General features: G+C 34.4%; 1 protein-coding gene across 9 annotated transcripts in view; it reads right to left on the bottom strand.

Annotated features, from left to right (window-relative positions):
• RYR3 (ryanodine receptor 3) overlaps window positions 1–15,748 on the bottom strand; it is a 201,631-nt gene that overhangs the window by 148,975 nt on the left and 36,908 nt on the right. For all 9 annotated transcript variants that reach the window (XM_082283494.1, XM_082283492.1, XM_082283493.1 and 6 more), the window contains exons 2-3: window positions 3,039–3,158; window positions 1,202–1,309 (exon numbers count right to left, since the gene is read on the bottom strand). In XM_082283494.1, the coding sequence (XP_082139620.1) occupies window positions 1,202–1,309; window positions 3,039–3,158 (228 nt within the window). The remainder of the gene's footprint in view (window positions 1–1,201; window positions 1,310–3,038; window positions 3,159–15,748) is intronic.

Below are 15,748 nucleotides of genomic sequence, written 5' to 3' on the forward strand. Positions count from 1 at the left end.
AGTCAACTGTAATTACAAACAGGTCATCAGAAGAAAATTACATGTCTTCAGTATTCAGTTTGCAACAAATATATGAATACTGACAACAAGCAATGAAACAATTCGTGCTATTTTATTACTGAGAGTTTTTTAAGTGAATCGCTTGTAACTTTAAGGCTGACTTACTAAAAAAAAACAAAAGAAGAAAACAACACAACCAAACCAAAAAAACAAAACCTCCAAATTGAATAAGCTACATTCTTCCTGTAGAAAAATCTAAAACTAACAGCAGAACTCTGTTCCAATCTAAATTTAATATGAAAAACAAACCACTTTTTATTTCAGCCTTGCTATTAGAATGAACTGCTGTATTCCTACTGCAGTTTCCCCAGCGGATTGTACCTAACTTTAAAATAAATGCAGGACAAGATACTTTCAAAATAAATACAGCACAACAGATTACATTGTCTTTTTTATTGTCTATTGCTCCTTAAGCAAGAGTGTGATCATTTTCACCAGACATTTCCTCTACTTCCAATCCCAAATAAAATATTCATATATCTTTATTAACCTCAGATTAAATCTTTCAGCTGAGGTTTGGGGTGAATATTTTGGAAATATTAAAAATTATGTAATTTCTTAGGAATACTAGAAATGTTTAAATCAATCTTTTGATTTCCTAAGCCTATGTTTTATAGAATGCAATGTAATTGCAAAAATAAAAAATCATCATTTTTTATGAAGTGGAAAACAAAAGATCAGTATTAATAAGTCTGAAAACCATGTATGCAAAGGTTGACAGTGCAAGATCAGAGGTGACAGATCTCCATCTTTCTCATCTGTGCAATAATATGTGCCAGTTAAAGAGCTGTAGTGCAGGAAAAACCATTAGGCTGTAGAATAAGTAAAGCCATAGAGTTTTATCACGCTCACTTTGTAAGAGAATAAGAGTTCAATTCAGCTTGATTCAGCTGAAATTGGAAAACTGGGGTCAAAGCAATCAAATTGATGATGTTTCTGGATTTGTGGATTGCAAATATTCAAAAGACAGTTGCACCAGCTACTCACTGCCAAAGAGAAATTAATATGAATACAGTAGCGGCGCTATAATGTCCCAAGAAAACTCTGACATCAGGACCCTCTTCTAGAAAATCCTGGACAAGGAAAAAAATGAGGAAAATCTATATTCAGATTTCATGTTCTTTGAGGTAAATTTACTTACCCCTTCACTAGCATTATCCCCTGTGCTGGCCAGCATTTCTTGAAGGGCTCTGACAGATAGTGACTGCTCAAGGACGAAATTACAGATGCAAAGGTCTGGGGGGACATACTGTAAAAGTAATTAAACAGTACAAGAACAGATCAGCAGAACAGGTGAAACAGGATGAAAAGTGGGGTTGAACACATTTATTTTAATTTTTTGATCTATACTTAATGTCTACTTGTGTGGTTTTGAGGTACATACTATTTTCCTGTATGAAAACAATATAAATCCATTCTTCATAACTTGACAACACAGCAATTTTACATTCCTTGAGCTGCATTCCTCACAGTAAAATGAAAATTCTTCAGGTTCAAAGGAAAAAGCATTTCCCCTACATATTACTGCTTTCCTGTCTTTTAGAATGACACCACAAATATTGTAGTTCTCTAATGTCACTGACGAACAGAAGAGAAGGTACATGATCTTATTTGATGTATGAGGTTTATAGAAGATATTTACAGCAGTAACTAGATAGATAAGATTCAGAATCTTATGACATAATAATATGAACTCTTCTAGGAAATCTCAATTTTTGAATCAATGTCTGCTGGTTTTGAAACATGAAACTTACATTCAAAGAAGACTTTTTTTTTTCCAATTTCTTGGCACTGATATATCCAAAGAAAGATATGTCCAAGGGAAAAAAGCCTCAAGAGGAACCATCAATGTATACAAATACATGGCAGAAAAGTACAAAGACAGATCCAGAGACTACACAGTAGTACGCAGGGAAAGGACAAGAGGAAATTGACACAAAGTGAAATACAGCAAATACTTTTTAAACATGACAAAACCCCCTATTTTTACTGTGAGCATGGTAAACAGTAGAACAGGTTGCCTAGAGGGGTTGTAGAGTCTCCACCCTTGGAGATACTCAAACTCTGACCCGGGTGTCCTAAGCAATCTGTTCTGTCTGAACCTATTCTAAGTAGAGAGTTTGGACTTGATGACCTTCACAGACTCTTTCCAACAGTAACAATTCCGTATTCCGTGATTCATTATAAAGATCATGGCTGTGGATGAGCTTTAAAGTGGATATGCACTTCTTCTTTTTTACATAGGAGTCACAAGAGAGAACAAAATTCTTGATAACGTTGCATTTTAAGGTCGTGAAAAGTGAAGAAATAAAAACAATTTAAGAAAAAGATGCAGAGAGAACAAAAGAGAGAGGAGGTCCTCCTCCATTTGATTTATTCTTAACATTCTGTTCTAGTAGAGGTTTACAGTTTCATCTTTTCTCTCCTTTCTCCTCTCAAGCTCTGCTTATTACTTGGGGTTTTTTTGTTTTTTTTTTTTTTCTTCCCATTTCTCTAGCTTCTATTTTCAATTTGTCATTTTTAATCTTTTAAAATTTTCTTTTACTTAATCATTTTTGTCCCTGTACATTTAAGGTCCTGATTGATAATGAAGTCAGGAGCAATGCTTAACACCAGTAACTAACAGGTGACAATGCTTCTAAAATTATCAATCCAGTGTATCAATAGATTTCAACCTACAGCAGTAATAGAAATACATGTGCTTAGTGAACTTAAATCTTAATAACAGTCTGGAGACTTATCTTGAAAATAGGAAGTATTTCAGTTACAGCAATTTTCTTCGTTAAAGAATAGTAGCTTTCAACTGTTCACAAGTGTGCCTCAAAATTTATTTGGAATCTCTAGGAAATTTTTGCAAACAATTCTAAGATGAAGTCAAGAAGAAAAACATACATAGAAACCATAATTAAATGTGCTTGTGAATAAGTAGGTTAACATTCACTGATCAGTTACACCAGTTGAGAGTATCAGCTTCTTACTTTAGCTTCTGATGTTGGCTCCAAAAAGCACAGGCGATTCCCAAGTCCCTCAGCTGCCAAGCAAAACTTCCTTTGTTCTTTGTGAATACTGGCAACACACTGAAGTACTACTTCATCATCCTGTCACAATATGAAGTACAAGAAAAAAAAGTAATTATTTAGAAGTTATATACACACTACAATGTTAAGAAATCCTGCAACATCTGTTGAAAATTAAGACATTATACTTCTATGACTGATATAATGTACATATGCAGAGATTCTTTTGACGTATATCTATATCAACTATAAATGTAAAGATTTCCATATAGATTTATATTCAAGACTTTATCAAAGTGACACAGACTGCACACTATCTTCATGGCTTTTACAAGTGTTGTGTCCTTTTGTTTCTTTAGCAATATAAAACAAACTGTAAGCACACTGTTACTAAGTTTTACTTAGCAAAATATTTTTAACACTTAGAGTAAAAAACCTTTAGTGCAATTTTGCAAACAACAGTGCTCCTTGTCAGCACAGTAAACTATCAACACTATTCCTCAGAATGCCGAATTTTAACTTTTAAGTTTTCATGTAATATAGAAATCTCTGTGCACAACCAAAGATCCAGGAGGCATTTTTCAAGTGAAAGTTCAAGTAAGTCATAAGAACTTGATCCTCAAAAGACATACCCCAAGAGTAAGAGCACTCTGGAAAAGTGCTTTTACAAGTTATTGCATAATATAATGCCAGACGCATAAAGTGCCAAGCTCTTTTTCACCTCTTAATATGTGACACTAAAGCTGATATAAGCAAGCCAAAACAGATTATATTTAGTGTTTCACTGTGTCATAGAACTAAAAATAATTTTATTTTCCAAAACTTGTCCACTTACTAAGAAAATCACCTCTGAGAGAGCAGCAGAAGAAGCACTTATTTTTATACAGGCATGTAACTGTTTACCAAAATACACTGCCTTACAAGTTTTTAAGGGGGCGGAAGCTGATAAAACAAGAGTGATATGATATGTCACTGTCCCCTCCAGCTACAAATTTATACTGGTGTTAATTATTATTATCAAAGCAGATACACAACGGCCGCCTGTACTGAACTCTGAGATCACTTGAACAATTATGTTCTAAAAGCAGAACTGCTATTTACAGTCCCCTTATGCAACTGCAATACTATGACACTACCATGGCTTTGGGCACTTGAAATAAAAGCTGGGAGAGACAAAGTCATTTTCACCAAAGGAGCTAAGTGACACACCCTTTAAATAAGGAAATCAAAAGTGTGTTTTCCACTTGTGTGATTTTACACGTGTGCAAGTTACAGGGCTTTCTTTTAAGAGACCCTTCACTGCTAAAATGGGCAACTATTACATTTCAGACTAATCAGCAGTTACAGACAGTGTTTTTCTTATCTAGCTTTGCATGACAAGCAATAGTGGTTTCAACAGTACAGAAAAGGATTTAAAGACATTTTTGCAAACAATTCTAAGATGTAGGAGTCAGAAAGAATTAATTAATGCAAAAAAACTATCTTTCTTCCTTTTGCTTCTGCTTCCATTTCTATAAAATGCTCTCTGAAATTTTTAGCTTCCAAGTTCATTAATAAAATCATTTTCTGCTTTTTAATCTTCAGTGTAATAGGCTGCAAATTATTAACAATACAATTAAACACTCATTACTACATGCGTCCCTTAATGAATTTTAAAAAATTATCTATTTGGTGGGGAAAAATTAGAACACATGTAAGATAAAAATAAAGATGTTTAAAACATTTTTCATCATCTGGTTTCCGTATCAATATTTGAACATACATATTTTAGAGCTAAAAATAGTAAAATACTAAAACATGAATTTATAAATACCAAGATTTAGAATAAAATTGAGATTTGCAACTTAGCTTGCACTTATCATTACATTACATTACTTCCATATAACTCAAATTGTATTTATTCTCCCTACTATATTAAAGTATTCATCATTCCACAGAGGTATATGCATAGTCTCTATTGTAATTCGTATTTCCCTAAAAAATAAAGTTATGCTTTCGGTCATTTTACAAGGGCACATCCTATCTTTTATAGGGCAAGGGGTCACAGCTTCAAGCTGAAAGAATGTAGGATTAGATTAGGCATACACTGGAACAGGTTGCCCAGAGAAACTGTGGAGACCCCAGCCCTCGAACTGTTCAAGGCCAGGTTGGATGGGACCCTGAGAAACCTGGTCTAGTGGAAGGTGTCCCTGCCCATGGCAGGGGGGTTGGAACTGGATGAGTTTAAACATCTCTTCCAACCCAGACTGCTCTGATTCTATGAACATACATAAAACTTACTTAAAATGACAATTAATCAAATAAATTACTACTTTCTTTTTAAATCCACATGTATAAAAGGGCAAGAGTTTCTAACATAATGAAATTAGTATTTTAATATTCTAGAATTCAGAAAAATAAGCACTTAGCATTTACACTGGCATCACAAAAACCTTATCGATCATTAAGTTCAGTAATCCCAAAATACAAGCACAGAATGTTTTAAGAAATGTATGTAGCATTCAACACCGAGGTTTTTTGGTATTCACCTAAATGGCAAGTGTGCCCTTTCCTTTGTGCTACAACACTTAACAAGCTGGACATTTGCTATGTAGGGTAAAAAAACTTCAGTAGTTTTTAAACTTTTTTTTTAACTATTTTTTTTAAGTGGCAAGAATATGATATTATACGGTATTTCAGAATGTTTTGCAGTAAAGTTTTTAAAAGTATTCATTCAGGACTGAGCATAACGGATTAGCAGAACCTATACAATCTGCAAATGAGACAATTACGCCCTGTTAAGATGATTTAGCGTTAAAGTGTTCTCACTGAAGAAACATCGTTCTGGCTGAGGTCTGTAATTGCTTTTCTGGCTTGAAGATGCTAATAGAAATGAGTTTTATGGACTTGCTATGCTATCATGAAAAAGCAGTACTCTGTTTGCAGTACCTAGTTTGTGAACCATGAATTCAACATATTTAAATTGTTTTGATTCAGTAAGTGTTTAAAATGCAATTTTTCTCATATAGCTGCTCTGACATTTCCATGTTCTAGTCCATTTACTTTTGGGGGTGGGGTCTTGGTTTTGTTTTTTGTTGGTTTTTTTTTTGTTGTTGTTGTTATTTGGGGGGGGGTTGGGGGAGTTGTTGTTGTTTGGTTGGTTGGTTTGTTTGTTTGTTTAGGTTGGCTGGTTGGTTGGTTGGTCGGTTGGTTTTTAATAAAACAGGCTTAGAGTGCACGGAATCACAGGCAGGAAAGGATATCCATAAATGGTGGTCATTTGCTCAAGAAACTGCTTCTGCTATTGCTCCTCAAAAAGTACACACATTCTAAGCATCAGTTACTAATAACTGCTTTCCACCAGTGGTATCATCAAGAATTATGTAAAGTTAACCATGAGATACATTTTGTACTCCCATAATTCTATCTATGCACAAATACAGATGCATAGCAACTTTTAACTGGTTTTTTTCCTTAATGAAGAGGAAGTGAAAGTTCTCCCCTTCTGTCCAGAAATCTCATACCTGATTAGGATTAATCTCTCATCCCTTTAGCAAAAGGACACGGACAGAGTAACTCCATCCCAATTCTAAGAAGGTTTATACATAGAAACATTGAAATTGCTAAAATGTATTTCAGATGATCTGAAATCCTGCAGAATTTACCTAGTGTCATGTAGCTAATGTGTCATAATACTGTCCATTGTCCATTCATGTATTCACACAAATGCATAACTTTTGCAAAAAGGAAAAGGACAGTTTTGGACATTTGGGGGTTTTTTAAAGTAGGTAACCACATAACTTTTTGTACTGCAAAAGTAAATTTCTATTTGCTTTGGCTAGAGCTGAAGCTGTATTCCAAATTTGACTATGTAGTAATGTCAACGTACACTGATAAACAAAGGTATTTCTAAAACAGTTACAAATTCAATATGTTCTAATTTTAAGAATGAACAAGCTACCAAAATAGAACTTGACTCTACACAAAAGTATGTCTTTTGTGAATACATTAAATATTTAAATTTTTTTTAACTGAAAACTTTTATTCCTAGCCTTCAGCAATACAGAATCAAGCAGTATACTATATAGCTTTAAAAATTAATTTTTAAAGAACCACAGTCCAGTAGCTCATTACCAAACACTATTTTGTCTTGATGTTCAGGCTGTCTTCTTCCTCGGGTTTCAATATAAAATGATGGTGAACTTAAACTGAGCTTCCTGTGACAAAATAATAAGTCAAAACATAAACAAAATTGATCTTTTATTACTCAATTACTTGACTTGCTGCAAAGGGATTCAATGATCGAGGTAAATTAATATATTTTTGACATGACCTTGCTCCTTCACAATTCTCTAGTTTATCAACACAGAATTGGATAATAAAGAAATTTGAAAAGTTAATGAAACTTTTTCATTTATGTTGCATATATATTCCCTAGTTAAGAGTTGTAGTGACTTATACAATGCACATAAATTGTATCCAGAAATAGACACAATTCAATATATTTTATATTATCAAACACAGAACCATGAATACACTAAATATATACATACAAATTTTGCGGGAAAATTATACCCTAGATTTAGTTTATTATCTCCTGAGTCAACATCCAGCTAATCTCTATTCTATTCAGAGCTGAAAATGAATGATAAAATAAAATTGACATGACACTGAAAATTAATCAGTTCTAGATAATGAATCAGCTCTTTTATAATAGTTCAAGAAGAAAGATTTCTCAGAAAAGCATATTTTGCCTAACATTTACTCACAGCTGCAATAAACCTTCAAACTTGCACAGGAATTACTAACTTAAATGCAAAGTGATACAGAATTTTTTGAAAGTACATTCTTCTGTAAAACCATGGAAAAATTTTATTTGATAATACATCCTTTCCATCAAGAAAAATATATTTTTTAAAAAGCCAATAAATGTCTATTAAACAAGGAAACCCAGAATTCCTGGGTTATTATGGTAAAACAAGCAGGCATATCAAGTTGATGCTCTATACAGGCCTGATTAATGTGAGACACTTGCTGATTATGGATCAGTGCTGCGAAAAAATGAACTAAGTAAAAATCCACAGCTGCCTTCACTCTTTGATAGACAACATTCTACTCACATCTCTTACTCTATCACTAAGCACAGGATGTAAATAAATATCTTGCTAGCATTTGAACACTAGTTCTAAACTGATTCTTCTACAGGACTGCATTTCTTTAGAGTTTTCTGGAATAATCTTGGAAAACAGGTAAAGTTCACCTGAAATTGCAGTCTACAGTGGCTGCATTTTTTTTTTTCACAAAATAAGTAACTACATGCAGAGTTGACAATGCTCTAACCCAAGATGGATTTGTTTGTGCCCACCAAAATTTGTTTGTGCCCACCACTTCCTTTCCCAAGGGGAATGGTCTCAATGAAAAGCTACCTCCATGAGGTTCTATTTTTTGCAGAACTTTGTCCAAAATGCACAGCACCAGTGCATGGCTAACATCACAAAATAAGCTCAGACATTTCTTAAAACAAGTACAGGAAACATTATCTTTGTCCCATTTAAAAAACAATCTTATAGTCTTAATTAAGAAAAATAAAAGTATTTCTACTTGCAAGTTTAAGCTTTAGCAGTGTTACCCTAGGATATGGAACTGGATTTTCCTCTTCCTACAGCAAAAAATCTCTCCTAAATCTAACCCCATTATAAGCATTTGAAGTGGAGGGAAGAGAGGGGGAGGAGGTATGGCAGCAGTCACAATCAATGAATACACGAATCTTTTATAGAAGTCTACATTTTCTAGAGTTTGGCAACTTAGTTTTGCAAAGATCTTGACGACAGAGTACAGAAGTGACCTTCTTACGCTGCTTATGATTTCTTCTCAGTTACCCAGGATTCACCATTATTTTCAGGTCAAGATATTTTCAGATCCAGGCAAGCAGTTTTTGTACTTGAGCATGAAAGGGACATGCCTCCCTTCCATCCTCTGCCTGTCCAGCCTCCAGCCTGCTCTTGAATTCATGTGAAATTCCAATTTGCAACCTCCTGTGCACTGAAGTAATACAGTTCAGCTACAGGAAAATCAAATTCTTGTGTTTGTTTTCAGTCTGGGGTCCACAAGTTGCATTTCATATTATCAAGTTCCCACATCACAAGTTTCAGTGAAGTTTGTTGTCCATGTCACTTCCAGCCTGTCTTTTCCAGTCTAAAATGTCCTAACCTCAAATAATTGGTTCCTCATCTGATTGTCATCCTGTTCCTCATTTGACCTTTCTCTCAACATTTTCCAGTTCTAATGTTTTCTTTTCAAAATAAGATAATCACAATTCCATTTATTATTAAAGGTATGGAAAAAATCCCGTGTTTCTGGAATAGCAAAAAGATGTTCTCTATTGTGTTCTTTATTCTGTTCTAAGTAATTTCTAATATTTAATTGCCCTTTTTAGCCATTAATGAGTATTAAGCTGGTTCATTAGCTGAAATACTATAACACCAAGATCTTACTTTTAATTTATGAGCCAATTATTTTAAACATGAAGCTGGATTGATTTTGTTTCCCCTCATATTTACAAATTAATATTTAGCCTGAATTTCAACTGTTACTTAATTTCTGAAGGTCTTTCTAGAATGGTTCATGGTTTGATCACATTCCCACTACGCTAAATAACTTCCTACCATGAGTGCTGTACCTACTTATCCCCCTTCCCAGATCCTCCAACTCTTCCCCTTCCCTGGCATAGGCAGTCAAATGAACTGATCAGCATCCATCTTTAACATCTCAAGCTGAATAATATCATAAGCAACCTGCTCCAGAGAGCACTTACAATCTCAGAAACTCTGATGTTTAGTGAAATAAATAAATAAATAAATCCAACAAACTAATTAGGGCCATGAGTAATAGTTTTAAAATATGTATAAGAGTCTGCTCCAAAATGGAAAGGAATATTATATTTCCCATGTGTAACACGTAGAACTAGTAATATAAATCTTTAACTGCAGCAAGATTCAGGCTGGGTATTGGAAAAAATATTTCCTTTTCCTTTCCTAATGATAAGACTAGTAAGGCTCTAAAACTGGGTTGGTTATAGAACATGTTGTCACCACAGGTATTTAAAAGCAGTTTATGTTAACATCTGTGCTGTTGCAGGGGTATAGTCAGTCTTTTCTGAGACAAGGAAATATACATACCCTGAGGTCTCTTAAAACCCTTGTTTTTCAAGATCCCCTAACTGACAAATAATCCTTCATGGTTACTGAACGCTAGAACATGATTTATAATCCACTACGGACCATCAGTTGGGTTGATCCCAGTGCAAAAATATATATTTTCCCTCTGTTTTCTACATATTTATGTTTTCATCTCTTCTCGTGAAAAGCAATGAACAACCTGAAGTGAGGTTTTAGAGTTAGAAATAGACATAATTCTGCTGCCTTCTCTTCATCTTATTCCAACTATGTTTTAGTTATACAGGTTTTTTTCTGCACAATTCTTGAGCACACAAGAAACAAGACACAACCCGCTTTATTTCTTCATGGGTATTCACAGTCTCTCACTTGATAAATTGCAATAAATATTCTCAAAAAGATTACTAAAGATTACTATATCTTACAATTAGCTTCTCTACCAAATGTGCCATCAGTCAGAATGATAGCAAACAGAAATTCCACTAATTTCATACTGTAAAATTCCAGCTTTATATATTCCATTACAAAACGTGCATATAAAGTTTTGACTTTTAAATTTTGTGCACACTACTGTTTGAATATCTTGATAATAAAACTCCTCTCTTTTTTTATTCTTGTTTTTTAGTCATAGGGTAGTTCTCCCAGCAAAATGTCATTCTAATTTGACAGTGACTTTTTGTTGATGAGGAAAAAAACAAGACAGGCTGGGAAAATAAACCAGGACAAATATTTTTCTAAACAAGGGAATGAAATGAAACACCACAATTAAAGTAAACCCAATATACTTTTAAAAACACTGGATAATCATAGACATATTCTCTGTTAGAACATTTGCTGATAACTGAATTCTGATGCTCCCAGGTGCAAATATTTTGTACTTGCACTTTTGCAATTCTGTTCCTGATTCTATGCCGAGATATATAGGGAAAAATATATACTTTTTGTCCAGTGCTTTTCACCTATACCAAAGGGCTATATAACAAGTTAAAACAGTGATTTTAAAAAAAAAATTGATTCCAAATGGGTTTAGTATGACCCCCAGAATTTGGGAAAACAGAAATTGATCTAATTCTATTCTCGTTTTTCCATTAATGAAACTTCCCTGTCCAACCACCCAGGGGCCCTCTGGCACAGTCACTCTTGCACCACCTGAGCTGGGACGGAGACCTTTTAGCAGCTACACCCCCACACTCACACACTCACACCAGGTTCCCTCACCTGCCTGACCACAGGGTTCCCATTGCAGTCTCAGAGATCCAGATCCTTCAAATAATTTAATCATGGTGCAATAACTAAGTAACAAAATAAAGCTCGAGCTGGTGCCCCCCATGAGGGACCCTGAACACAGGAACCCCATGGCTTTTGTGCCACCACAGTCTGAGCACAGGAGACTCTGGGGGCTCTGAGCTCCTGCTGGGCCTCCGAGTGTCCGGTCCCCTGGCTGGGCCACAGGTCCTGTGTCCTTCTTTATGTAAAGGGTCTCCCAGAGCCCAACCTGCAGCTCTCACTGCAGCTGCTCTCTAAGATACTTTCACTGAATGGATTCCTCAACATTTAGTACTGCAAACTATGTAGCACTCTTTTATCTGTAGAATAACAAATGCTAAAAGTCAAGTGAGGATACAGAACTATTCTTTCAGAAAGCTTGATAAAATTCACTTAGATAGAGGAAATAATTGTTTTTAAATTGTGTTATTTATGTCCCTTATAATTATGTAAATAGTTTAATCTTATTCTCAAAAAAATACTCAGTGCATCATAGTCAGTTTTTACAAAAATGGAAAATCATATAGTCAATATCCACCTACATCATGGATAATACAGCAGCTTTAATAAAAGCTGTAGGTTTGGTCTTTGAATTTCTAGACAGTGTTTTGTGGGAAGTGAGTCTAAATCACCAGACAACAGTGAAAATACAGAATTAAGTGAGTAGTCAAAGTGCTTTTTCACTTGATCTATTTTTTTTTGGTAGAGTGATAAATCACTTTTCTGTAGTCAAATTTCACAGCTGCTATAAGGCTAATGATGTATATGAAACACTTGTCACACCCGTTCCTTGGTTTGCTGCATTAAAGAAGATAATTGAAAAAAGGTGACGCAAGTTAGCAAGCTGATGAAGCGTACCAAGACTTCCTAAATACCAGTATAAAAATAAAGTGTGTTAACTACATGTTTCTGTTGTATAAATCCATTTAAAGGATCCATTAAAAAAGAGTCCACAATTTACCTAGCTTCCAACTTCTTAGTAGATATAGTCAATTATTCCACTAAAACAGAAGCTTCATAGAACACCACTTTAAAGGATTCCACTACTTCCACATCTGAAAAGAACAGAACTTTTCAAACCTATGAACTCATACTCTATTATTGGGATTAATTGCTTCAGTTATTGTTACTGCAACACTTGGAAAATTTGAATTTTTTCTTTCTCTTATATTGTGAAAAATTAATTTCATAAAACTGATACAGAAAACAGTTCTAGTATGGCTTATTATTTCTGCTACTGCTTTTCTCCTTATGATAAAGGATGTGGAAAAATTCTGGCTGTTGAATTTATTATTTACCAAGGCAACACAGTCTTAACTATTTAGACTTCCTAATTAAGTTCATAAAAATTAAAAGGTTCTTTGATTAAATCATGCTTTGGTTGTTTTGGGTTTGAGGCTATGATCCAGAAAAATAACTTAATGTATTCATTTGCCATCTAGCTAGAACAATTCAGCTGGTTTAGGTTCCTGTACTGAAAAAATAGAGTAATTTTCCTGCAATTAAGAACAGAAGTTTGGTAATTCTGTATCACATGTCCATGCAGAAGTCAGATTCAGAGCAAAAGTACATAACTACATCAGAAGTCTTGCTTCATGATCATATCACTTTTTCTCTGACAAATAACTGAGGTATAACCCTCAACAACAAAATTCCTTAGGGGAAATTTCCAAAAGCTCCTCTATATTAATCTTTATTTGCTAAGGCAATTCAATTCTTAATAAACAAAATCATTGTTCAATGTTACACAATGACTGACACTTGTGTATAATACGCAGTACAGATTTGACTAATTGAAGTTTTGAATATTTTGGATTTTTTTTTTTGTTGGAAGACAGAACAGATTTCTCACTTGAAAAGTAATTTTTATTACAGTTACAAAGCTAGTGGATGACATGGATTTTTCATTTTGCCTACTCTTTGTCAAGACAAAAAGCAACTTCTTTCTTTTTTTGACTAGTCCTGAGAAAAAAGAAACAGGAAACAAAGTAAAATCTCAAAAAATGTTTATAAGCCTCAAAAAACCCCAAATCCAAAACACATAGAAACAAAGAAACAGACAAAAATTAACTAGACCCTACTAGGCTTACACTCTTACCTGTAGTTTCTATCAATGCATCCTAGCAGGTCTTTACTGATGGCTCAACATTGATCAGCAGTCTCCAAAAACTACTACAGATGTCTGTGGAGTCCTGAGATTTAGGGAATAGTGACTAGCTACTAGAAGCAGCTTTGCCTTACCAAGCACATGGGGAAAGGTACACGACAGAAGTTGTCATGTGAAGGAGCAGGAGCAATTACCCTTGGTCTGTGAACTTGGAAAGGGAGGACAGTGTGTGAACCTCCTCTTTGGAGATAAATTAAGAATGTACATAGAGAAAGAAAGTGTACTGTTTCTTCCAGGAGAGTTTTGTTGTGTATTCTTTTATTCTCTTTTCTTCTTCAGATCAAAACAATGACAAGTCACCCAGTTCTTCAACAACTCAAATCCCTCTCTTTAAGTTGAGTAATATGCACTTTAATCATATGCTTCCTTATCAAATTAGAAATGAACAGAACAAAGAGCAAAGAGGCAATATGCAATGCATATGATCCATGCTGAAGCTGTGTGAACATATAAAAAGTTGTGGAATTTAAATACTTATTTTCAAACTTAAGTTTGGACATACTTACTTGTCCTAATTCAAATGTTCTTATAGGTAACTTTATACTTCCATTCAACTTGAAAGGTACTCACATTGCCATATTCTATTCAGTATTTCCATGTTTAAGCATTTCAGTCATATTGTCAGGCAGCACAAGAAAAAAACCTGTGCCTGCTCATCTAAAAAGACATAAATCTGAAATTATAATAATGGGAATAAGATTAAACTGTAAACTGCTGAGACAGATAAGTTAACAGGACAAATTTAATTATTACCTTTCTTTAAAAAAACACCCAAACCATATTTCCAGTCATTAAACCATTTGTATTGTTTTTTCTCTTACATACATGCCAGAAAAGCAGATGTTCCCTGTTTACAGAACTACCAATTTTGTCTCCCAGCAGTTACATTCTGCCGTTCTGCCAAAGAGAAGTGAATCTTCTGTATATCTCTTGAGAGCACTTCTTTTCCCCACACTATCCACTCATAATAGTGAAGACAAAATTTTTCAATAAATACTAATATACTTGTTCCATAAATTAATACTAGAAATATTGTTAACTAAAGTATGTATTCAAGGACTAAGGCAAGGTTCAATATCAGAGTCAGCTTATGAACCAAAAAAGGTTCGTAAAAGATTCAAGTTATATTTTTCATTTCTGTAATTAGAAAAGCTTATACAGGTCTACTGCAATATGATAGAATTTATTAGTACGTCCACACAGAAGTGCATACTGCATGAGTATTTTGGTCCCAAAATACAGACATCACAGTCATGTAATTGAATCAGGAAGAGGTCACATGAATATATCATCTTAGGCTTTCCTTTGCTTTCAATGTCTATAAATAAATCTTCTCGTAAGCAGTATGTGTTAACATCTAAAACAAAGGTGTGCTTAGAGACCTCATATTGTAAATCACCACAAAACCCATAAACAAATGAAGGAAACCAATACCCAGAGCAGATCTTAAATTAGTGGTGGTCATGGGGAGGTGGATTCTCAGGAGATTTAGCTTTACTTCCAGTACTTGCTATTGGTTGTTTTCAACATCTTTTTATAAATTGTAAGCCTTTATTTCTTCATAGTAACATACCAAGGCCTGTCTTCCCCCAGTAAGCATACAAATTTCTCCCAGTAACCACAGCCTGTTCACTGCAAATGGATCCTTATGATGACAGCAGAGTTCTTTGATGGAAATAGCACCCTTTGACCGTTCTCAGAAGACTTTAAAAATAGAGTTGGGGTTTCCGTTGTCAGTCTATTCCTTCAACAGTGGCTGGACCAAAGCCTAATCATAACTCTGGAACATACTCTCATATCTTATATCAAGCCATCAGCAAGGCAGAATAAGCAAATATACAGCAATAAAACATAGTCAGTCCTTTTCACAAAAAAAACCAACAAACCCAAACAAAAACAAAACCAGAAAAACCTTTGAATAAAATATTGCTTCAGAAAGTCAAGCAGTGTAATATTGACCATTTTGCTGCTTTTTTTTTTTTTTCAGTTCAAATTCCAGGTTGTATACTTGCTATTGAAGCACTTAGATAGTTTGCTGCCCTTCGTATCACAGCTTTCTCTACCTCTCCCTTTACACAGTTCTT

This window comes from Coloeus monedula (genome assembly GCF_965178545.1).
Source record: "Coloeus monedula genome assembly, chromosome: 6".
In the NCBI taxonomy this organism is placed as follows: Eukaryota; Metazoa; Chordata; class Aves; order Passeriformes; family Corvidae; genus Coloeus; species Coloeus monedula.